Source organism: Siniperca chuatsi, linkage group LG16 (assembly GCF_020085105.1).
Source record: "Siniperca chuatsi isolate FFG_IHB_CAS linkage group LG16, ASM2008510v1, whole genome shotgun sequence".
In the NCBI taxonomy this organism is placed as follows: Eukaryota; Metazoa; Chordata; class Actinopteri; order Centrarchiformes; family Sinipercidae; genus Siniperca; species Siniperca chuatsi.
The window spans coordinates 1,945,001-1,971,130 of NC_058057.1; the positions used below are offsets into that span (position 1 = coordinate 1,945,001).

Genomic DNA, 26,130 nt, shown 5'->3' on the forward strand with positions numbered 1-26,130 from the left:
GTGTGTGAACCTGACAGATTACAACCTCCCTCTCTTATTTCCCCCATTCATACCAACACACACACCCTCCCTGTGCAATTTATTTGTTCATAAAAATTCTTCACACTAGCTGTCAGTTTCTGTGATGAAGGACAGATTGTGTAGCTTTCCTTCATACCGCTACAAGACGCTTGTTTACCTGTTAATGTATACCAGTATAGTTTTTACACATCCTGTTTCTTTTTGAGATCTTGAATATAGTATTCTATTTATTTTATATTTCTATGCTGCCATTAAGCACATCTGACCTTCCTCTCTCTCTGCTCTGCTCATGTTGATGCTTTTCTGCTATTTTTCTCCTCCTGTGAAGGCAGACGTCTGTACTCACATTTTCATTCACTCTTTACTACATCTCTCCATGGAGTAGTGTGTTGCATTTATAACCTCTGTTGGCAGTTACTCTTATTTATGTCCTGTTCTTATTTGATATTCTTGTCCAAACTGCTCTAACAACAGCACAGTTTCCCCTCAGGGGTCGTTACAGTTTTTTCATCAAATCTCAGATATAGTAAATGGGAAGTGGCGGCCTCTCTAAAGTCATTTTCACGTGCATGCACACACAAGGACACAGTCACACACAGTGCTTACATGGTCTAGTCTTTAGTTTCCCTCCACTGCTGCTGCAGCCTCACACATGCACCAGTCCTTCTCCTGCTGACTTCTGCTGACACCTAGTGACCAAACCTGGATCTGCAGGCACAATTTGCATTGAGTACCTACAGGGAAACCTCCCCGAACACACCACGTTTCAGGATCATTCACATCAAATGGAATGATTTAGCATCAGATTTTAAAAAACATAACAAAAACAATAAATGAACAATGAATATTTTTGCCTCTATTTTCTTGTATTTCTGCTGTCAGACACCGGCCCTCAACTCAATGTGCGTGTTTTTAATGTGCCCAAATTTTAGTAAAGCTGGCTGTGGTTGCATAACAGCATGGCTATTGTGCCTAAGAGCAATTATTATATAATGACATGTCTTATGTAATGACAACAGTAATTGCCGGTGGGTCAGGGGGAGTCAAGACAGGCCCCACACTAATTTACTCCTTTTTACTAATTCTTTTTTTGTCCACGTCTAACCTTCTTTTGTCTTTCATCAAATTTCTTGTCTTTTAAACATTGAGCTTTTGGCTCTGGCCCAGAGTAAGCTGGTCAAAGACAAGTTATATTGTGAAATTTCAGAAGAGACAATAGATACAATTGACATGTTGTGAATTTTGCATTAACATGCCTCTCCTCTCCTCTCCTCTCCTGTTTCCTCTCCTCTCCTCTCCTGTTTCCTCTCATCTCCTCTCCTCTCCTATTTCCTCTCCTCTCATCTCCTCTCCTCTCCTCTCCTCTCCTCTCCTGTTTCCTCTCCTCTCCTCTCCTCTCCTCTCCTCTCCTCTCCTGTTTCCTCTCCTGTTTCCTCTCCTCTCCTCTCCTGTTTCCTCTCCTCTCCTCTCCTGTTTCCTCTCCTGTTTCCTCTCCTCTCCTCTCCTCTCCTCTCCTGTTTCCTCTCCTGTTTCCTCTCCTGTTTCCTCTCCTGTTTCCTCTCCTCTCCTCTCCTGTTTCCTCTCCTCTCCTCTCCTCTCCTCTCCTCTCTCTCCTGTTTCCTCTCCTGTTTCCTCTCCTGTTTCCTCTCCTCTCCTCTCCTGTTTCCTCTCCTCTCCTCTCCTCTCCTCTCCTCTCCTGTTTCCTCTCCTGTTTCCTCTCCTCTCCTCTCCTGTTTCGTCTCCTCTCATCTCCTCTCCTCTCCTCTCCTCTCCTCTCCTCTCCTCTCCTCTCCTCTCCTCTCCTGTCTCCTCTCTCTCTCTCTCCTCTCTCTCCTCTCCTGTTTCTCTCTCCTGTTTCCTCTCCTCTCCTCTCCTCTCCTGTTTCGTCTCCTCTCATCTCCTCTCCTCTCCTCTCCTCTCCTGTTTCCTCTCCTCTCCTCTCCTCTCCTCTCCTGTTTCCTCTCCTCTCCTCTCCTGTTTCCTCTCCTGTTTCCTCTCCTCCTCTCCTCTTCTCCTCTCCCTCTCCTCTCCTGTCTCCTCCTCCTCTCCTCCTCTCCTCTCCTCTCCTCTCCTCCTCTCCTCTCCTCTCCTCTTTCCTCTCCTCCTCTCCTCTCCTCTCCTCTCCTCTCTCCTCCTCCTCTCCTCTCCTCTCCTCTCCTCTCTCCTCCTCTCCTCCTCCTCTCCTCTCTCCTCTCCTCTCCTCTCCTCTCCTCCTCTCCTCTCCTCTCCTGTTTCCTCTCTCTCTCTCCTCTCCTCTCCTCTCCTCTCCTCTCCTCTCCTCTCCTCTCCTCTCCTCTCCTGTTTCCTCTCCTCCTCTCCTCCTCCAGGCAGCTTCAGGAGCTACAGAGACAGAAGGAGATGGAGCGTGAGCATCAAGAGAGGGAGCGCCAGGAGCGGGAGCGCCAGGAGCGAGAGATGCTGGAGCGCGAGCGACAGGAGTGTGAACGTCAGGAACGGGAGCGCCAGGAGAAGGAGGCACAGGCGGAAAGGGAGAGACTGGAGCGGGAGCAGCGGGAGCAGCAGGAGCGCGCTGAGCGGGAGCTGATGGAGAGGGAGAAGGCGGAGAGGGAGAGGGAGCGGCTGGAGAGGGAGCAGCAGGAGCAGTTGGACAGAGAGCAGCAGGACTGGGAACGAGGGAGACGCATCTCCAACGCCGGTGAGTGATGCACTTTGGTTTCCTGCTTCTACACAAACTTGCATACGCACTAGAGTCTGAGTTTTTGAAGGCCAATATTGAGACTATTGGACTCATTTCTAATATCTTAACATTTGCAAATGTTCTTTCTACTCTGAACAATAGATCATGACGTAGTTTAATTGCATGCAGGTTGTCTGCAGAAGCTTGCTTGGCATGGGGTCTTCTAAGAACAGTAGCTTCACTAGTGTGGTACTTGGCAAAGACAGACTGAAAGCCGCATGGATACGTCAGTTAATAGTGAATAGAAAATATTTTTCCTGTATGAATTTCTCTCCAAAGTTCATTTTTGAACAGAGGTAGTTTCTTGTATTAATCTTGTGTAAAAGCTGTGTGAAGTGGGGTTGAATTTCAGTGTGTCCTAATTCCATACTATAGTATACTATATATATTAACTGTCTTAGTATACTGTTTTTGCAGTTAGTATTAAACAAATCAACATGCTTAACTGTTACTGTACTGATACTAACAGGAAATGATACAATACATGCTCCAATGCATGTCAGTCAAACTGTGACTTTAGAATGACAATTACATTTCTCAATTTCACATCTAAATGTTTTTCCAAGGATGTGTTAGTCATTTTGTGTTTTCTGCTGTGTTCACAAAGGTGTTCTGCCACCGTCGACAACAGCGCTTCCATTTCCGGTGCATTGCATTGTGGGAGAATAATGGGCGATTTTTAGTATGCAGGATTACTGAGTATATTTTATTTTGTCACTTCCAGTGTGAACTGTGAACACACCACACACTCAAAACCTGTTTAGATTTAGCATGTAGGATGGGGTTGGGGCAAACATGGTAAAAATGTTGTGTTTCCCGTTCTTGATAGTCCCAGCTACAAGATTCAACTGAGATGTCAACTGAAACATGTCCTTAGTTCAGGTTTAATCCTTGTCTTTTTACCTAGCATAGCTCCTAATATTGAAGCTATAATGGTTTCAAGAACATACTCCTGAATGAGAATCTCACACCCAGTCTAGTGAAACTTTGAAGTTGCAGATGAACGTGCTTCCAGTAAAGAGAGCTCTTCTCCTGCGGTCCCAAAAGGCCACTGGATGCAGGAGTTGAAGCCGGGAGGTGAATACCTTCTGACTGGAGAGCAGCTTTCTGTCTCTGTTTCTTTTTCCAGTCAGTGCTAGAATTGTCAGCTCCGTTGTTAGTGCTAAGCTACAGTACGGCCCACACTCTGCGCAGCTTCCCATAGGCTGGGCAGACACTATGAACAGATTGCTAAGGCACTGGGGCATGGGGGACATGAATGTGTGAGTTTTTGCACGTGAGTTTAGAGGTGAGTGCATTATTTTTGAAAGAGCGCCGTCAGCCCCTACACCAGTCACACACACAGCTTCGGACACTTCACACACATATCCAAAAATGTAATGAAGATGTAAAGGTGGTGCTGGGCAGACATGCTGGCTTGATGTGGGAGGAAACTATGGTTTCCTGCAAATCTTTCCTAAAAAATCTCCAGTTTATTAACTTTGATAATTGTCCTTGTCAGTGAACCTAAAATATCTGAAGCTTAGAGCATAAAAAGCTGATTTTGAAAGAATTTCATGTACACTCACAGCTCAGTTCAGTCTGTCAAGTTTAAAAGATGGGTAAAAATGTTTTCATTCCAATGTATTTAATTTATTAAATAAGTTCTAAATAATTAAGTTTATTTAATTAACACTTAAATCCAGCAGCAGGGACAAGGTGGAGCCACAGGTGGAACACACTGATTATAACTGGAGCTGTAGAGGGTCAGGGTTTGCTCGTGTGATAGGAAGGGAAATCTGCTACATTTAAGGACTGGGTCAGTAGGGAAAGCAGCGTTGTGTGGCCCGCTCCAGTGCCATGCTCGGCCTATTAGCATATGCTTGCATAAACACACACACACACACACACACACACACACACACACACTGGCAGGCACACACAGTCCGGTGGTGTTACTCAGAGGCTAAAAATACATCATCAGGGAGAATGCTGGTTAGACCCCCAGGGATGAGTGTGTGTGTTTGTGCGTGCATGCATGCATGTAAATACCTCAGGATAAGGACGAGTTATTTTCCATGTCATACACAATAAAGACATCAGCTCACACAGGAATGCACACACACACTCACCACTTCTGCACAGTTGTGTGTATCTAAAATTTCACGTTGTTTTTGAAAATGTTTGTGTATATTCTGAAACGTGTTTTCAGAGTATGTGTTATGGATATTGTTTGGCAATATACAAGTGTATATTTTCTTAAGGTGGTCTGGTGGATCTGCTTGACCACCGGGGTTTTTCTTTTTGCCATATCACGTATTAATGTTGGAGTTAGTTTGGTGCAGAGGAGCTTGGCTTCAGTACGGCTGTCTACTCATGTCAGTGCATGTGCTTGTAATGTTCTTGTGTGCACGTGTCTAGCTCTCTGTGTAATCAGTGTGCTCTGATGGTGTGTTGATTATTGTGGAATGGCAGAGCAAAGCTGGGGCCTCGCAGTCACGTGACCTGCCCAGAGCTACAGAGAGCGAGAGAAGGAAAGAAGAAGAGGGGGTGGTGGAATGATGATGAAGGATGGAAAAGGTCAAAGTTTAGTGAAAGAGGATGAGAGAGAAATTCTGGATTAATGAAAAAGAGATGTAAGAGAGAAACTGTGTGTGTAGTGGAGTGGAAGTCAGAATGAGCATTGGCTCCAGTTAGAAGAGGATAAATGGTAAATGCAGCATGAGCTGTCAGAACGTTCAGCTGGGAGAAGCAGAAAGAAGTCACGCAGAGGAGGAGAAGTGGGAAAGGAGCCAGGCAGTCTTCATGATCCATCAGTTTATCTGTCTTGTGACTGCTGGTTAGGTGTTCATGTGAATTCCAGTACTGTTCCCGCGGTGTGTATGTGTGTGTGTGTGTGTGTGTGTGTGTGTTTGTGTGTCTGACCCAGCACAGTCAGGTCGAGGTTATGGTATGTATGTGAGAGAGGAAGTTTCTGTTACATCTGATTATGCATGCATCTGTATGTGTAGATTTGAACCATGTCTGTGAGTAAGTGTGTGATTTATGTATGTCAAGTTTTCTTTGGGAAAGTAGGTGGAATGAACTTATGCCTTTCACTTCAAGCAGCTGATTAAATATACCATACAACATAAAGTACGAGACAGAAACCATGCCCATAAGAACAACAAATGAACTATTAGAAAGCGATCAATGAATATTATGTCAGTGTTATGGAGAGACACATGATGAAACAGAGGAGGGATTCAAGACAACACCACATTACCACATTTAAATGATATGAGACAGTAAGTCCTCCCACCCACTCCTTGTAAACCCCATTTAAAAGAATATAGAAAGGCGTTATTAAATACTGTTAAGATCTGTAAAGTAGAGAGATAGGTGTAGCGTAATTACAAAAAGAATGCCGTATAATAAAAAGAGTTTAGATAGTAAGGATTAAAACTAACAGCAAGGCTGTCAACAAAACCAAACAGAGCTTTAATTATTCAGGCAACATGAGAACCTGACACCCCAACCCCAACAACCCGCTGTGCTGGAAGTTAGAAACTAGAAGAGATGAGGCAGAGAGGACGTTCAGTTCATATGAAAAGACAGCGATGTCAGCTGCACCTGATTCGGACAGGAGCGATCTCTTTCTTTTCACTGAAATGGTTGACTTTACTAAAAGTATGACATTACACAAGATCAGTAAAGATAAGCCGTAGGAGACGCAGGAGACAACACTCCTGTAGTCCAGTAACCATCTCTTTGGCATCAGACCGTCACTTATCTTTATCTTCTCACCATTATAATAAACTAGAAGTAGATGTGTTGAAAACTGCAAAGTGCAAGCAGGTCTATACTAAAGCAGCTAATGTTGTGCACGTAGCGGTCATTGTCAAAATGGACAATAACGGGGAAAATGGGGCCTAAGAAGGTCAAAGAAAAGCTGCACGTCTTCATGTGTGCATAAGTTGCCGGAGTCGGATTGGATGAACATCTGTTTATGAATTCATAGTCCTCCTCTTTATAATTAGTTTCCAGCAGTGTTCTGCCACAAACCAGGTTCAAAAACAACAGGGCTCACTACTACCAGAAAGGTTACAGTGGGATCATAACTATAACATCATTATAACGCTTGCTCAAAGGCACCGCAGCAGAGATCAGGCACAGAGACAAAGCAAATATGTACATGCTCAACTTAATTCACATGCAGTGTTTGTTTTCATTGTTGAATGTGATTTTGGTTCAGGAATTGTTATTCTGTACACTTTCAAGTGTTGAATTTGTTATTGGCTTACTTTGTTCTGCTAAGCGTTATTTTAGCCGGTGCATGTTGGATCTTAGTGACTTGGTGTCGCTCTGCTGACTGAACAGGCGTGCTGACAGTGGAGCTGCGTTGGATTTACTTGGTTACTATTCGATGTGCGTGTGCTACATGGTAAACTCTTGCTCCTCTGATTTTTCCTCCTCAGTCTGTTTGTCTTCCTCTCTCGAACGAGACTATGAACGCTCTGGCTCTGTCCACAGTGCTAACACCTGTCCACTAACATAGTAGCATCACCGCAGCCCAAGAAAGCACACACAACCTGGAATAAATAAATGGTGTAGCTCTGTGCTGGTTTTTCCTGCTTCATCTGCCCCTTTCTCTTTTTCCTCCCTCCCTCCTTCCTTCCTTCTCTCTTTCCTGACCTGCTGTCTTTCCCTCCTGTGTGCGTGACTGCTGCTTCCTTCCTGCCTTCTTTCCTTCCTTACGTCACTCCTTCCCTTCTGTCCTGTCTTGTCCTTGACCTTGGTTTGTCCATTCGCGTGGCATGCATTTAGCTTTCGAAAGCACCCTGTACACTCCCACGCATCAGGAGTACAGCAGGACATCCTCCACACCTGTATCTCCATCCACGCCCACCTACCCGGCTCCTGGGACGCTATCGGCCTCCTCCACCACTCCCCCAACCCCGCCTCTAAGGCATTCGGCCTCCCGATTCGCCACGTCGCTCGGTTCTGCCTTCCACCCGGTCCTGCCTCACTACGCCACGGTCCCGAGGCGACAGCAAGCCTTTCCCCAAGCCCCACCTCCTGCTCCTGCTCCAGTCCCCGCCCCGGTCCCTGCCCCGGCCCCGGCCCCACCTCCTCCACCCAAGTCTGTGGTGTGGTCAGCGTGCAACTTCACTCCCTGCCCCCCTCACCGCCTGTCATGATAAGCAGCCCCCCAGGGAAGGCTGCAGGTCCGCGGCCGCTCATCCCCATCGCAACCCCGTCTCCTCTCACCCAGAAGCCCCCCTCGCCGGCCCCCAACGGCCCGCCCATGTTCCCCGCACCTTCTCCCGTGACCATCCCGCACAGCCACACCCCTATCGGCATCGCCTGCCCCACCCCGCCTCCCCACCTACCCCGCCCCCTCTCCCCTCCCCCATAGCTCTCCCTCAGTCTTCCTCCTCCGTCTCGTCTCCCCCCTCCTCATCCCAGGCTCCTGGTGTGCCCTCTCCCTCCACAGCACCCCCTGCTGCTGCAGCCGCCGCCACCTCTGCCTCTGCTGAGCACCTCTCCCTCCCTGTGGGCCTGGGCCTGTCGGGGCCAGGGGAGCCGGACACAGCTACAGGCCCAGAGCCCCACCCGCCTCAGTGGGGCTCCTCCTGTCAACCCCAGCCCCAGGGTAAGGCCTCCAGTCTGGACTCTTGTCTCTCTTTCTCACTGCTTCTCTCCCCTCTGTCTTGCACTGCTTTTTGACTCACACACTAACAGGGAACACTGTTGGATCAGTTACCTTGCTGCTGAACTGGCCACAGCACAACGTGAGTCCCATAATTCAGGCTGATATCAGAGGAGTTTTCCTTGTCTTTTGAGGACAGTGTCGGTCCTTGCTGCTGTAACCTGACTGATCATTAAAACAGCTGCCATGGTGACCATTGTGGGATCTCCTGGCGTAGTAGTCACTGTTGCCCAGGCCTGCCTAACTTGTTCGTCAGTCTCATAAACTGCATGTATGTCCATGTGCTTGCTGCTTAAAGGTCTGGCTGGCTGATTGTTCATTGGATATGAAATTTGTCTGGTCTTTCAGCGTGGCATGTCTGTCTGTGGGATAGTTATGTTATTACGTGGATACAGATCACTGACTGAAGTCTGCACACTGCACTGCCTTTCTCATCTCCTGGTGGTTGTTTTTGTGTTTTCCACCTCTGTGCTAATCTTACCATTTTGCCATTTGATTTTCCCTCATTTGACTCTTCTCTGTGTGCAGTCAGTCAAACTTAGGATCAGTCTGTTACAAGACATTAGCAGAGGATCTGCGACTGTCCTATTGCAAATCTCATTCTCATTCCCATGTACTTGTTCTACAGTATTGCAATTGATTTACCTAAATAATGTTTCAATGGGCCTCTATCTCAAGTTTCATTCATAAAAATGTAATATATAATAATAATATTAATGAAATATATAATAGACCAGAATATTGCAGGTAAATTGATATTTTAAAGGGAAGAGGGATATGTTTGCTTGCCATTGAAACACTTAGTTGAATCAATTCTCCTCATGGTAGCTGTACGTTTGCAATATGATTGATATATGATGATTTGTTCTATCACTAAATTTGGAAACAAGAACAAACATTTCACTTGAAATAGCCAATTAATTAGCCTTCTGTCTCAATTTATGATTATTTCATGAATATTTTATATGATCAACATTTAAGATCAGTTGTCTTTCCACTGCTCCACCGACCTTTATCCCTTGACATTTCTCTTATTAGCCACAGGATGTGTTCTAATGACCTTTGACCTTAGAGATCCTCAAACTGATTGGCTGGAGGGGACTGGGCTGCTGGTTTAATATTGATCACGGCTCAGCATGTTCGCATCCATCATAGATTATTGATCATGGATTAAGGTCTGTGATGAGAACTAGAAACAACACAATTCTGGTCCTTTTAATCATCAGATTTGAAGTAAACAGCTTGTTATTTTGTGTAAAAGGGACAAAACTAGTTCATTTTTATTAGATTTCAAATGTGATCATCTTTTGACACTCTGCTGCCTGAGCTCCAGTGTTAATTGTCTTTTGGTCATTATGTGTTACTTGAATGTGTCATTATGAGTGTGTGTGCGTGTGTCATTGCACCAAACAGTGTGTTTCGTTGATTTAATGCTCGATGTTGATTGCTTCATTTATTGGAATGGAGCTTCTAGATAGGGTTGGGCAATTAATAAACTGATATTTATTGTTCATCCCTTTTAATTATTTTGGGTTTTTTATATAATAAACATGTCTAACTTATCACTTTTTCATGTTGCCCAGCCCTGCTTCTAACTATAAACCCTGTCACTTCTACTCACTAACGCTGCATGTTGATAAAATATAATTTTGCTGTAATATGATGTGGCATGCTGTCATATCTAATATGCGTATTCCATGTTCTATTTCATTTGACAATTACATCCACCATTATTAAACTAGAAATTGAATGACAGTGGTGTAACCTGTTGATGTAAGCTAACAAAGAGAAAGTTGAGGCTGAAACATTGTTTAATGCTGCTCTGCTTTTTAGGTTTTTGCAGGTTTGTCAAATACAACAATATCACAGTGACGTAAGGCAGAAGAGCACTGGACAGGGAGGGGATGGACAGAGAATACAACAAATGCATTATTTTCCAAAGTTGAAATCAATGCTAAAGTGAATTCTGCATATATGTACTGTATATGGAAAGTTAGTGAGCTTGTTTCACTTGTCATGGATTAATCCAGTCTAAGAACATTTCCCTCAACAGAGATTTCTGTCATGTTTAAGATGATTAAATGATTTAGTTCCAGTCCGAACTGAGCCTGAAATCCACAGGTTTCTGCTCTGTAATGATTTCCTAAAAATGACAGTTTGAATAAAATTTGCCCTCCCTGTGTCTTTGCCCATCCCCTACCCTCCATCCCCTCCCCCAACAGACGTGGTGCAGAACCCGGGGTTGACAACCCCACCCCTCCCCACCTCCACCCCTACCACCCGGCTCCACTGTGACCTCCGCGGCCACCATCTCCACCACCCCAGCCGGCCACCCTCCCCCACCCCCACCTCCTCCACTCCCTCCTACACTGACTCCAGGCGGGACGCCCCCTCCTCCACCAGGTCCGCCTCCTCCCCTGGAGCCCCGCCCCCTCCCCCGGCACCTCCCCTTCCCACCGGACTGTTCTCTCCTGCGGAGGACCGCCCCCTCTCAGGTCTGGCCGCTGCCCTCGCCGGAGCCAAGCTGCGCAAAGTGCCACGGGTGAGCGCTTGATTGGTTATTTGATCAGTGGAAGGCTTGACATGTCTTCATATCTGCCCCATACAAATTATAGTACATAAAAGCATTATTAAGGTGATTAGCTGCCTATGCACACACACACACACACACACACACACACACACAGTTGATACACACATAGCCCACACTCGTTATCTTCATACATGATCACACAGAAACATTCACGCAAACAACAACACGTTCATGCATGATCTCACACACACACACACACACACACAGTCGCCATCTGTCCTGTCTCATCTCAGACTCAGAGGAGGTTTACATGTAATGATGACAGCCACTGCACCGCCTGTGTGTATAACATGACAAAATACAGAAATCAGCTAGAAATTTGACAAAAAACATATTGCGTTTTTCAATACTTATGGCTTCTCTGAAATATGAACATAAATCAGAATCAGAATCAGAAATACTTTATTGATCCCCGAGGGGAAACTCTTGTTACAAAAGATCAATAATACGTTTTCTTTCTTTTCTTGAATAATTCTTGCATTATTCTCAAAATCGGGTTAATACTTCCTCCTGATTGTAAAGAGATGTGCATTGTATCCCTTCAGAGTGATGATGCAGGGGCAGCTCTGGCAGCAGCCATGTTGGGGGCTGGAGGGGCCGCGGGGGCCAAATCTGAAGCCAGAGGTAACGGCCCTCTGCCTGGAGGAGGAGGGCTTATGGAGGAGATGAGCGCCCTGTTGGCCAGGAGGTATTGTTAGCTTCAGTTTATCTCAAGCCAGGCACATTTCTGATGAATTCCAGATCTTGTTTCCTGTACTTTCAGAATTAGAAATAAACATTCTTTGGTTCTTATTTTGATCTTAATTTTATTTATTTTGGGATGACATTTCTGGCAATACCCATTAGATCCCATTGGTCCTTAGTTTTTTCTTCTAATTCTTACTGCTGCATTACATGGGTGTATTTATGTTAAGATAAAAAATAAAAGAAAGCAAAATGGGGAGGGGGGGGGGGTGTCACTTTGAAAACACAGCAAAGTGCCACCCAGTCTCCCAGTAGTGGGTAGGGTTCTGAGTTGATTTGCAGTAAAATCCTAGTTTAACTGTATTTTATTGAAGTCAAATAAACTGAAAATGAATAAAATAAAATAAACAGTGGAACTAATGTAGATCTGAATTTAAGACTTTCCTCCTTGAGTTTAGAAAGAAATGGTTTGAGCTGTGGTCGATGATACTAATGTCTATTACTATTATTCAACATTAAACTGAACTTGGGCTTTGTGCCTCACAGGAGAAGAATTGCAGAGAAGGGCTCGTCACCTGAACCTGACCAGAGATCAGTGAGTATCATCAGAGCCGCCCTGTCTGCGCTCATGTCTGTGATATCTACATTGGGTTTGATTTAGGTCCAAAATATCAGTACTTACTGCTCACTGCTGAATCACACAATAGCTCCTCTGTGTGATAACACACACGGCTTCCTCAGTGTGTCCAGGCTGTACAGGGTGTACATTCACTACATTCCTGTCTGAAATGAGTCCTCAATCACTCAGTGTGTGGATGTCATGCATCCGCGTGCAACACATTACAGTCTGTAATCACTACTTTCATACACCAGAAAGTCTGAAATACTTACCTGAACTGCAGAGAAAGCCAGGCCTTTATTTTAAACAGGCTTATGTTAGCCTTTATTTGTAATGTGTATTGTAAATGTATTTTATCATATTTTAGTAAGATGTTTCCCTGTTTTCTGATCTGCTCCCATTTCGATTCGGTGTTGATGCTGTTTCCTGTTAATGCGACACTTGGGTTTACCTGATGTCTTGATAAATATAGTATAATGCAGATTTCTACAACACTAATTCTATTAGTGCATGTCATACTCACCACTCTGTTGCTCTCAGAAATGCTGGTTTCATTTTCTCATTCATTCCAGTCTCTTCGCCATTTTTTTAATCGGCTTTAAGCTAATGTCAATGAAACCCAACACTTCCTGCACAGATGATTCACATTAAATGTGGTGTTAATCGGGGCATTATTTATCCCGTTATTTCACAGCATTCGATACATTTGCATTTTGCCTTGATCTCAGGTGTTTTAAGTTAAAATTAAAAGGAAAGCTGTGTCTTTATGTTACTGGTTAAACACAGACAAAATAAGCGTTGACTCCCTCCTGCTCGCTGACTGGTGCTGTCTAAAAGATGTCCTTTATCCAGTCTGTGTAGAAACTCTCCCTGATTATCACCGCAAGTTATATTTGTGACCCTCTGAGTGTGACTCATCTTTGTCCTTTGAACCTTGTCTGTCTGTCCAACAGGAGGAGGGCGAGACAAACACGACCCCTAAAGTGTCAGCCTGTAGCACACCAGGTGAGTGTCCGAGGGCACCAACACTCAGAGTCTGAAGCCTGGGGGGAAACATCAGCAACAACAGGAGTTAATATGCATCTTCCTAACACAGGGGACGAGGATCCCAGTTAGCCTTAATCTAGTTACATTTCTCCTCAGTTATCATGTACTGGAATCACAGCAAATCTGCTGTTTATAGTTATTGGAAGTTAACTTTTTAATGTTTACAGGAGAATTTTACATTACTAATTTGCTGAATAAGCTGAACTTGTAACATGTAATGTGGTAAGAGGAGTTTGGTTTTCATATTCCCGCTGTGTTTCTGTTTTGTTTTTCTCCAGACACGCCCAGGAAGCCATGGGAAAGAACAAACACCATGAACGGTAGCAAATCTCCAGTTATCGGAAGGTACAGTATCTGCCCACTTCTCTGTTGAACATATAGTTTCTCTCACGCTGTCATTTGTTGTGTACATTTTCTATCCTAAAACACTTCAGAAGTTTTCCAAAGTATGTTTTATCTACCACATTATTTATGTTTATTGCCCATCTGAATAGCTAGCAGCAATGCTGCTATATGACATTTTCCCAGTAAAAGAGACCATAGGGGCTTATTTAAGCATTAGCATCAGTTAGCGTCAGCATGATGCGCTGCTGGGGCTGTTCAGCACTGGCTAACATCACTAAAGCTTATGTCACCTTCATGTGTGCGTTGGATGTACATCAGGCACCCAACGTGAAGCTGATGTGTCTGTGTGCGAATGAAGAAGAATAGGGTCAAATTTCGCTAAGCAGTTATAAAACTGCGGATGTTTTTGGATGTTGTCAGCCACTTTGGTTGGATGATTGCGTCACAACCACACACAGATTCAATGTGCATCCTAAATTGTTTCCCCAGTTTCACTGCTAGCTTTGTGTGACATTCATTCTGTTAACATCTAGGTGGTTTTACACCTCCAAAGGGCAGAAATGCACCATTAGCTCATCGACACGTGTGGTCGTTACTAAGGCAAATATTTACCTCTCAGAAACGTTCTTTTTGTCTAACTAGGGCAAGCTGAAGGACTGGAAAAACATCCGTTTTCACACATAGCCCTCCAAACACCTTAAAAGGAATTGTCTGTAGCGCTAATTCTCTACCCAGTAAACTGATATGGGCATCTGGAGGTTACTAAGTAAATGTATGACTGGATATATGCTCACAATTATAAGTAAACAGAAGTATGGTAAGTGCAGTCAGGGCCTCATAATGCCACCTATGTGTGTTGCCAAATAGTTGCTGATAATACTTTTACTTCCAGATCCAACTGTAGTTATTAGTTAAGACCACTAAAAGATACGTTAGAGTTTACTGTGGGTTAAATCAGTGCTAAATGTTCAGTAGTATTCTTTTCTATTTTATGTTAAATCCAGAGGAAGTGTGAGTGTATAATAGCCTGCAAAATGGGCATTATGAACAGCCCTGACCCAAAGCCATCTCATTAGGTTGGGGGCATGCACAGATAGATACTAAGCTGTAATTTGTAAAGACAGTGTCTCTGCTGCTCACACAGACGAGAGTCTCCGTGGAGAAATCCCATGGGAGCAGATTCCTCCAGCAGGTAGAGAGAAAAGGCCCGGTGGAGTTTGAGAAATCCTTTTCTTTAAAACAATCTCCTTTTTTTCATCGAGGTTTGCTGTGATGGACGTGGTTGTGTTGGAGAGGGATTCTTTTCGAATGCTTGGATGAAACGTTTGGAATGAATCCTGTGTTGTCTTTGTGGTCTTTTCCAAATTGGCCAAGCTGCAGGGGCCACCTCTGTTCGTCTGGTGTTGATATGTGCCATTTGGTACGATGTGTCACGTGGTGTTTGTTGGATTTGATGGATTTCTAATGTAATCTAGTCATTGTTTTTGCATGCTGCTCTGCCCGCTGCCCTCAAAACCTCTTCATTTTCTTCTTTAAAACAAGAAAATCCATATGTGTGTCACATACTGTGCAACCACCCTATCATACGCACAGACACAGAAACGAGTGTCCGCCCAGAGTAGACTTGGCACAGTATTATCACTGTGGAGCCAGAGCAGATCCAGCAGGCGCTCACAGATAAGGCCCCGCTGTGTGTGGAAATGTATGTGTGTGCACGCACATGCACAAGCGAGTACACCAGATGGGCGTTTTTCATTGCGGCTTATTAAAAGTGACTTCAGTATGTGATCCACAGAGCTGAGCACACTAGGACTTGTTAGAGTGCACGAACTTGTAGTGCTGCGTATGTTTTTATATTTACAGTTGTGTAAACTTCTTATGAAATGGATTCAATCATTTGTTCAGCATGAAGCTACAGACAGAAGCAATGAGCAGCATTCATGGCAATGTGCCAAACTGCTGTAAAATTGTTAAAGAAAAAACTATGAGTTCCCTTAATATAGCTGACTATTAAATTCAGTCTTTGACATACAGATCAGACTGAACAAATGTTTTAATACTGTAATACTGCTTTAATACTTAATATTGTAAAAGTTGTAGACATCGTACAAAGTTTGAGCGTAAACTGCAACTGTGACTGAATTTAGTTCTCGACCCCTCTGTCTTTTGTCCTGCTCTACATATATTATCTTTACACCGGAAACATTCTGAAAAATAAAACTCGAGGACTACAAACTTAATTTCCGTGTTCTGGAATACAGTATTTCCAACCCATAGCTACTAAATGACCCACTGCCAAGCTCATTTCCTTTTCATTCACTTCTCCTCCCTGTCACACTTCCTCTCTTGAAAGCGATTGGCTGCTCTGTGAATTTTCCCCCTGATGATTCTCACTTAGAGTACGCAGCTCTCTCAGTGTAGCTGCACCTACAGGGTCTTTCCTTAATTGCTGGCATCCTCTTGGCTTATTGCTTTTCTTCAGACACGGGAGAAGGAAAAAAACAGGTTGCACCTAGCCTTTGAAAGATGTGAACTGAAAGGTCGTTTCCAGTCAATGTTAAATGTATCTTTGAGGAACACTGAAATAAATTACCCATGGGCACTTGTTGCACTATAGGATCTTTTCTTGACACGTGGGAGAGGGTGTGTGTGTGTGTGTGTGTTTTGTGTGTTTACATGCATGTCTAGGTGAGTGTACTTCCCCAAATATGTTTGCATGCTATGACCAGGATTTGGTTCCTAACTGCAGTTTGGGCAGCATTCCCTTAATGTGCACATTTTATGTCAAACTATTTTACTGAAGAAATAAATAAATTCAGCAGGTTTTTGCCGTCACATGCCACAGCAACAAAAAAGTCAAACGAGGAGCTTTCTTGGATGTGATGATGGTTCAGGGTAGATTTTCCCGTTAGGGTTTACAGCAGCAGATGCTGCAATCACATGGCTTCACATTAGACAGCACATGGAGTCGAACAGGGAAGTGACCGGGCTGTGTAGCAGATGCTGGTGGGTGGCTGCAGCGTCCTAGATGCACAGCATGTGTCATATTTATCATACTCCAAGCTTAGTTGTCCAGTGAAAGTTGCAGTCTGATGTTTTATAAAGTTAGCACAGGTCAGTACTATTTTAGGTGTTAGTACGAAGGCAGATGCCGTTTGAGTGATCTTAGTGTTTTGATATACGCTATAATGATGTAGCAATAGCAGTGTTGTCACCTCATTCCTGGCTCCTTCTCTGTCTTTAACACTGAGTTTATTCTCTGATGCTTGTCTCTCCTCATAGACCTAAATCCACTCCTACACCGACTGCATCCTTAAGTGCCAACGGTGTGCCAACAGATGCTGTTGACTATGACAGATTGAAACAGGTAAGTGAACACTTGGATCATTGTTTCATACATTTTAAGATTCATTTTTATTTCCCCACTTTATGTTATATTGGGATATTATACTGTCATGCTGGTGCCTGTTTGTTTCAGCATGCGACAGAATCTCTTTCTGTAAGTCGTCCAATCTGACAATTTTATCCTTTTAACATTTTATCCTGCACTTTCTTCTTCCACATGCTTTAATGTATTTCATGCTTTGATATCATTTTTTGGTTTGTTTGTTTCATGTATTCTGTCCGTCAGTCTGTTAGAATCCCACATTTTAATTCCATTGGATATATTTTTAGCACTTACAAATAGCAATAAAGCATTTAATTTTTTTAGCTCTTTATAGCTTTCAAGACCTATTTGTGCGGACTGGCACTGGTTTCTTTTGTGATTTGTAGTAATTGCACAGTTCATCTGTGTTCTTAATCCGTGCAGATCTGAAACATCAATAATTTGTTGAGTAAAAATTCCAGACAGACAGAAACAGAGTTTCCCAAACACTGAGGTAATCTGATATCATTTCAATGTCATGTCGATCAACATTTCAGTAGTTTAAGATTCTATTTTTTGACAAATTTTCTTGGTTTCTCTGCACTTTTCCCTTAGGTCAGAAAATTCATGCTATTCATTGTTACTGATAGCATTTTGGGTGCAGATTCAGCAGCTACTGTATCCACCCAGCATGGAGACCATTACAGTCAATGATATCCACAGATAATCCTCAATTGATCATTTAGTTTGTCTGAAAAATACCAGATATGGGTATTATATGAGGTGTTATATTACAGTTAAATATGTCTGTATAGTGAATATGTGTTGTTTGGTCTTGAGGTCCAGCGCCTACTTCTAGCTTATCTTCAGCATAACCTACACTTACACAGGGATTTTCATTGGTCACTTTGTTTTGGGTTTTTTCATAACTAATTTTACACCCCTCTTACTAGTATAACTATAGTGTGGGTGTGTGCAGTGAGCCGTCATGTTATAAGGCAGCTCCTCCCTCTGACCTCTGTGAATGAACCTGTTAGATAAGTACACAGTCTCTCAGCATCCTGCCTATCTGTCACTACAACTGGTCACAGCAGTGGGACTGGGAGACAGATGACACCCTACAAACCCGCTACTATACTCCCTTTCATTATGGGCTTCTCATTAAGTGTGATTTGGAGGCAAAAGAGTATACCTATATACAGCGGTGTGCAAAAGTGTTTGCCCCCTTCCTGATTTCTTCGTTTGTCACACTTAAATGTTTCAGATCATCAAACAAATTTAAATATTAGTCAAAGATAACACAAGTAAACACAAAATGCAGTTTTTAAATGAAGGTTGTTATTATTAAGGGAAAACAAAATCCAAACCTACATGGCCCTGTGTGAAATAGTGATTGCCCCCTAAACCTAATAACTGGTTGGGCCACCCTTAGCAGCAACAACTGCAATCAAGCGTTTGCGATAACTTGCAGTGAGTCTTTCACAGCGCTGTGGAGGAATTTTGGCCCACTCATCTTTGCAGAATTGTTGTAATTCAGCCACATTGGAGGGTTTTCGAGCATGAACTGCCTTTTTAAGGTCATGCCACAGCATCTCAATAGGATTCAGGTCAGGACTTTGACTAGGCCACTCCAAAGTCTTCATTTTGTTCTTCTTCAGCCATTCAGAGGTGTCAAGGACATCATTGTCCTGCTGTAGAACCCAAGTTCCACTGTACACACCACTGTATTTACCCATATACGCTGTCAGTTTGTTTACGTCTTGCTGTCACTAAGTGAGTATTTAGGCCTAATCTCACTGGGATTCCCTACACATGGATTAGCTACTTCATAAAGAAGACAGAGAATCTCCCTTTGCCAGTTGGCAGTGCCTTCACCCAACTAAATCCAAAAGCCAAAGGAAACTGTGTCACTTAGCATCTCCTCTTAATGGCGGGTCGTCCACCGATCAGAAGGTCTGCTGTCCAATCCCGGCTTCCCCCGGCCCACATGCCGAAGTGTCCTTGGGCAAGACACTGAACCTCAAATTGCTCCCGAGGGCTGTGCCATGAGCAGTTGGCACCTTCCATCATTGTGTGAATGTGATATGTAGTGTGAAGCGCTTTGAGTGGTCCGAAGATATACAAGTACAGTCCATTTACCATTACCGTTACTGTCCAGGGGGAGCTGAGGGTGGAAATGAGAGCTGCTAGGTGCCACAAGACTGTCTCTGTTTGTCTCTTCTCTGAGGTCTGACATTGATCACGTTTGTATGGAAAGGTGACTTTGTTTTGTTTATTTTTTAGGACATTCTGGATGAGATGAGGAAGGAGCTGTCAAAGCTAAAAGAAGAGCTCATTGATGGTAATTATCATTGAAACCTGTGCTCTCTGTTCACACACGCTCCAGTCATCCTGCAGAAAGACTCTAGTAGTAAAACTGCACATCAAACACTAAACACAGCAACGCAGCACTTTCTCTGTCTTTTTTTCCTTTCTTTTCTTTGTCTCCTTCCTTCCACTGGGCATTGTTCAGATAACTTATATTTTCAGGGCTTTATTATGTTTAAACTTGAAATGCCAGCTGAAGACAGGAAGTGAAATAACACACTCTCTTCACAGAAACACACAGTAATTCATTTGTTGACATCAAAGGTACTGTATTATTATGACTCATAACTTATTGCAACTTACAGCCACAAGCAACCTGTTCACATGCATCAGTGTATGTAGCTGGAGCCAAACGAGCTGCAGCACAGAAGCCCGAACTGACACTATTGTCCTTGGGTAGGGCAGTCCCATGCTGGTCCAACCTTCCTGGAGGGATGTCAGTGCCACTAGAGCTCCGGGCCATATTGATATCAGAAATGTGAACCATCTTTATGAACTGCTACTTGTCTGTGACACCTTATGCCATCTGCACTTCATATGAAGTAACAAAACATGCCTTTCAAAAATAATGTTGCATTTAGCAATGCTCCCAGTGGCCAGGAGTTATACTTAGAGGAATGGAATATGAGTAAGGCTGGATTACAAACTGGGCAACTGTCTGGGGCCCCAGATCCAGATCAGTGTGTAGCAATTTGTTTAACTCAACTGAACTAATATGAACTGAAATAAACTGAGCTTTAAGGTGGCTTCCCCATTTTTACCGAATGTTTTTGTGTCATTTTGAGGCCCTGTGTCAAAATCTAGTTTTGATACCTTTAATTTTCATTTAATTAACTTAAAGAACATGCCGGGCTCAATAGGGGCCCACAGCTCACTTTGTGCCCCAGGTGCCTACTGGTAGTGGGTTAATCCGGCCCTGAATTTCAGGAACACATTAAAGTATTATTCTGGTTTATTACAACTTTGGCATTATTAGAAAGCGTTTCCCCTCAGGGATCAATAAAGTATTTCTGATTTCTGATTCTGATTAATATTGTACTTACCAAAGTAATTGCTGAAATCTGGGAACATGGGGAAAAAGTCCAACAGGGCAACAAGCGGTCATACAACCAGACAGGTTCTAAACAAGCCAACAGCATAGCCAGGTTATCTAAACCACTTTATTTAGAGGTCACACTGAAAGTGAGCGCACTCAAAATGTTGGTAATAATCTGTCATTGCACAGGAAAACTGTGTGCGTCAGTATGTCAACTGTGTTTTTTTCAAGCTTGGCTAACATGGAGGTTTGTTTAAATCATCTGACGGATCATGTTTCCTGCCCCATCTTACTTATTTTTAGTCGCTATGTTCCCAAATCTCAGCAGTGATACTGAGGAAGTATCATGCACCATTATTTAGCTACACTCAATATTATGGATTTCACAGACATGATATCTTTTTTAGTTCTGTTTTAGTACGTTAATATACACCGCACATTGCTGCAACAGCCCTCTAAAAAAGGTAGGACCAACCTTGAACCCCCTTCACAAGTAAAGTTGAGCTCAGGTCAAAAATAACTCTCATGCATGCATCTGTCTTTATCTCTGTATCCTCAGCAATCAGGGAGGAGCTGGGCAAGTCCAGCACGGCGTAGAGGATCCACACGCCCTCTTCACAACATCTGCATCCACATGACCCGACAGACAACCACAGCCAATCGAAGACATGACAATACCGGAACAGCGGACAATAAAATCAGCAAAACGGTGGATGATGACAATACTCATTTTAACACTGAGAGAGGCCAATGTTTGGGGCAGAGCAGCGGCGGACAGAACAACACAGGGCAGGGTGTTGGTGGGAGGGTTGTAACTCTGATAGCTGTGACTCACAGAATCCATTCTATGAAGGCTTGTGTTTCTGCTGGCGCCCCACCCCACCCCACCCCCTCCCTCCCTCCTGCTGAGGGCATCGCCTCCTGGAAGACAGTGCACGGTCTGAAAGAGAAGCGAATGTCTTTATGCAAAGATGATTTCTCTCTTTGTCCTATAATAGCAAGAAAAAACACACAAAAAAACACTCTTGAACTCTTCGATGATACTGTATTAACCATTGGCGCATAAGTGAACAGCAACGCTGATGCTAAGAATCCGAACTTTTGTGATTTACTATCAAAAGGCACGTTTTATTAAGAGAGTTTGGAGACAGGAAGAAGGTGGGTATGGAAAATAAAAACTTTTTTTCCCATAATGCCATAGGGGTAGCGTGCGTGCGTGTGTGGGTGTGTGTGGGTTTGTGTGAGTGCGTATGGGGGACTGACAGTCTCTGGTGAGGTCCACCATGCAGGACACTGTAAAGCTTGTCTTCCTCAAATACTATTTTAACCTGAATATGTACAAAAGAGAGAAAAAGTTATTTAGGAAAAAAAAGTATCTATCAACCATGTCTGTTTCAGTGTAGATCTATGGCCATATCAAGTAGCTCAATAATCCAATCTTTGAACAAGATGCTCTCTCGTCTGTCTCTTCGTCTGTGGAATCATAACCGGATGTGTTGTTTCCCTCCTGAAGTGAGAGCTCTGTGGAGACGTTTTACTGTCATTTCTTTGTTCGCGCTGTTGAGTGGCAGGTGGACGAGACACGGAGGGTCGCTGCCTGTCAGACAGCAGCCATTGTAGCTCTCTACCAAACTTTATCTATTAACAAGAAGTGCTGATTTGCTAATACCCGTCATGCTCGTTGACCATGGCCCGACGTGTAGATAGAACTGACTTTTCCTTCCAGTCCGTTTTGATTTGAAGACTCTCACTCCCCCTTTCTCTCTCAGTCGCTGTCATGTCCGTCATATTTAGGTGCATGTAGGGTTACTTTCTTTATATGGTGAGGGTCACAAGTCTGCCACGAAATTGCATTAAATGTCACAAGTTTTATTACAAGCAATAAGTGTAGCATCTATTTTAAAGCCCACCTGTCCCAGTCCCAACACCGCCAACCATTTCTCCAGTGTCTCTGTCTGTCCTTTTTGGCCCTCCCAAGCCCCCGTTGGACAATGTTACTGTGTGACACCACGCCACCTCTTGTCAACTGTATCGCAGATTTTCTGTGAAACTGAAGGCTAGCATGAAAGAATATCAGAGCAACACTGTAAGACATGATTTCATGGAATAACATCATTTCTAAATCACATACTCTCTAATACTCTCCTTTTTTATTTTTTTTCTATGAAATCCAAGGATACTGTATCTTTAGCCACATTGGAGCTGAACTGATTTTTTTATCCTTTATTTTTATTTGACTGCATTTATAAAGTAAAACTTTTGAAACGTGCACAGGACAACCCAAATGAGTAAGAGATGGTGTCCACGTGAGGACATGAATGTGCCATTTACTAGTTCACCAGTGCTTAGTGATGCTGTGTTTGTTTCATCTTTTTTTCTTTGCCTTTTTCTGCTGCCGCTGTCAAATCCTTAAAATGAGAAATTGTATTTTCTCTGAGATTTTTCATAGATAAGGGAACTATCACTTTATTCTAAAAACACTTTTGTTTCAACATTTCCTTCAGTTCAGTGCTGAGTTTGTTTCACTAAAAGCTCAAAATACAATCAACCTGAGAGGTGTATGTTGTGAGCGGAGAGACTGATGTCAAGGTAACAGATAAAGTCCATTTTCCAATTCTGCTCTCTTGTTGTCTAAACGAGATCTTGGGGAGGGACAGCTCCACTAATACAATCAAACCTCACGGCTGTCTAACAGGACAAGCTTGGCCCATCCTGAACAAGTTGTAAAACGATGCTTTGTGATTTAGCATCTACAGTGTGAATTTTGTGGTATCGTGGTTGTGACATGCATCAAATTGAGAACTCACAAGGCAATGCAGTGCGCACACTATCACCGCAGTTCAACCTTAATGTGACAGTTCTGGCTCCCTTGTAACAGTAACTTAAAGGGGCACTCCAGTGATTTAGTATTGCACTTCCATAAAGTTGGGAGACTTGCAATAGGCATGTTTTGAAAAAAGAATGGTCAAAATCGAGTCAACGAAGGTGGAAATATCCTGACTTTTACTCCTACAATTCCTATAATGCAACTCAAGAGCATCTTTTCATTAGACGCTCCCTGCCTGATAAATGTAGACATCTTTCAAACTCCATGCTCCCAGTTTGCAATGCTAGATTTCCGTTAAAAAATGTGTAGTATACGAGCCTAGGCAGAGATAACCCTGGTGACATCACTATGACATCATCAGGGGTATTTCTCAGACTCGACAAAGCACAGAAGACATTATACAACTGTTTTCACAGGCTGAGTAGTACTCCTCATGACAAAACATGTGTAAAATCAGTGGAGTGCTCCTTTATATTGTGATTAGGAGAACCAGCTAAGGAGTTCTCATCATGCCTTGCTTGTCCCCTGGGATCCTAGCGAAAGGGTTGCTAATTAGTGGCTGGCTGTGGCTGTTGGATCTCATTCAACAAGACTGTGTTCAAGGGCTTGGATGTTATAGCTTTGCTACAAAAGATGAGAAATCACTGATTTGAGAAAATTATATTTCCCCACAGTTTCTCTCGTTTGCTTTGGATTGGGTCAGTTTTTGTCAAATTTGTTAAAAATACTGTAATGATACGGTTTAAACATACAGATGCCATAATCCTTTGGTTTGAGTGGAGACCGGAGTTTTGGGCATCTTTTTTTAGATTTCAGATCTGTTTCACGCTCAATCTCTCTGTTGATGAAGTTGTTTCATCTTCTCCTCCACCTTTTAAAATGGAAACACCCAGCCAAGAGGCTCCCTGACTCAGTGTTTACACAGCAGAGACCGCACTTTAAGACAAAAACCCACAAAGCAATCCAACATGCTCTGACAACAGTTGCTTACAGCCTCTGTCGCCAACAGTGTGGCTATTTCACCAAAGGATTCAACTCGGCAGTCTCCTGCTAAACATAAGCCTTTCTTATTTTTCTATCATTTTGTCAAGAGATGTGTAAAAAAAAATTAAAAAAAGGGAAGAGATCAGTCTCTATGTTCAGTCCTTTGGACATGATGGCAGGTAAAATGTTTTGATCAAGAAAAGTGTCTCTTTGTGAAGCTATGTGGTTTGTGCCTTGTTCCGAAGTTGCATTTAATATGTCAAAGATATAAAGATGACTAGTAATAATATCTGGGGACTGTCATTATGATCACATGTAGTTATTCTTTTATTTGTCTTTCTTTTTTCCATCATGGTCATGTTGATTTGAAGGGAGAATTCGATGGCCTTTGTACTGTTCCCTACCAAGAAAACATCTTTGCACCAAGATCTTCTTTGTTTGCTTTTTTACATAAATGTGTACAATCAAACCTTTGAGACACGAGGCCTAGAAGGGTTCAAAGATGATCTTGGCTCTGAGATGATTTTTCTAAACCTAAAGCCCAGATGAGTCTGGCTGCAGTGTTCTGTGTTCCCTCATGCCATTTAAATGTCACAGAGACTGTTTGTTTTCAGCAGCTTAGTTTTCCTTACATGCTTGGAAATCAGTTTCGTCCTCTGCACCGAGGTCTGCTCCCAGTTAACGTCAGATTGCTGATGGAAACATTTATATCTTTGTCCGTAAACCCAGTTTTCTGCCGAGGGAGCTGAAGGGATTGTGAATTTGCAGGAATATTTGCAGAGATGAATTTGGCTTAAGCAAGTTTCATGGATGGGTTTCCAGACGTGTTCTTTTATCATCGGCATTGTACCATACTGTTCTCATGTTAATTAGTCTTTTCTTACATGCTAACATATTGTTTTGTTTGAGCAAATTAAATAAAAATTGCAATACAAGACTAGAACTAGTTTCTTTTCAAATGATGTTCACTGTTATGAACCTTAAACAAGGTTTTTCATCTTTACTCATGTCAGCCTCTTATTTTTCAGACTTTTAGAATTAATGTCAAACATCATCACAACATTTTAGCCAGTGTTGTCTCTCATGATCTCTTTTCAAATTTCAAGCCCAGATGAGAGTTCCATATGTAACTATATCATTTACTAACTCAGAAAAGTGGATTTAGTGTCAAGTAATCAGTTACACAGCAATATCTATCTAAAGTTTGCTAACATTAGCTAACATTAGCCACCATAAGCGACTGGTCATAGCAGACAAGTAAGGCTGCAGGGGAGGGGAAGGTTGTGTTATTTCTTCTTTCAGAAGTGTCAATGTCTCACGTGAAGTGAATAAAGACTCTGAGTTCCTGCAGGCCGAACTGCTGCTGTGTTGCTGGAGAGTGAAAGGATGACAGAACTGAAGACCAAGATTTGAACTTACAATACTGCAAGTTGTGGTTTGCACTTTCAGTGTGCTCAGCTACAAGAAATGAGTACTGACCCTCCCCTCCAGAGGCAGATGCATCACTCCTCTTCAATATTTAAGATATTAATATTTTTTTGATCATGTAAAATCAGGGTTTTGTCATTTTTTTTCCACTCTTGCGCAACTATTTTTTGTGTACTTGCAAAGGCTTCCAGTTCCAGCCCAGCTGTCCATCGAACACGGCTCGCCTTTTCTGTTTTTGTCCTCCTGGAAAACTCGGGTCGCTGACTTTGGTCGGCGATGTGAGTGAGTGATGAGTGTTTCTGTGCAGGTACTTTGTGTTTGTAAAAACATACACTGGCTGTTCATGAATGACTTGTCTTTAAAGTCATTCATTTAAGTTATCAGTTATGGATTTCATAATAACCTCAAGAAGTGCCACTTGCAAAAACTGCAGTTGCCACAAA

General features: G+C 43.0%; 1 protein-coding gene across 1 annotated transcript in view; it reads left to right on the top strand.

Moving 5' to 3' along the window:
* enah (ENAH actin regulator) overlaps positions 1-25,199 on the top strand; it is a 99,581-nt gene extending 74,382 nt beyond the window's left edge. Inside the window, 13 exon segments of the mRNA XM_044168044.1 lie at positions 2,349-2,677; positions 7,505-7,852; positions 7,855-8,063; positions 8,066-8,301; positions 10,624-10,802; positions 10,805-10,932; positions 11,529-11,671; positions 12,214-12,262; positions 13,240-13,291; positions 13,612-13,678; positions 16,961-17,045; positions 19,329-19,386; positions 21,008-25,199. Of these exon segments, the coding sequence (XP_044023979.1) occupies positions 2,349-2,677; positions 7,505-7,852; positions 7,855-8,063; positions 8,066-8,301; positions 10,624-10,802; positions 10,805-10,932; positions 11,529-11,671; positions 12,214-12,262; positions 13,240-13,291; positions 13,612-13,678; positions 16,961-17,045; positions 19,329-19,386; positions 21,008-21,045 (1,921 nt within the window). The 3' untranslated portion in view covers positions 21,046-25,199.
* Positions 25,200-26,130: the final 931 nt, after the last annotated feature.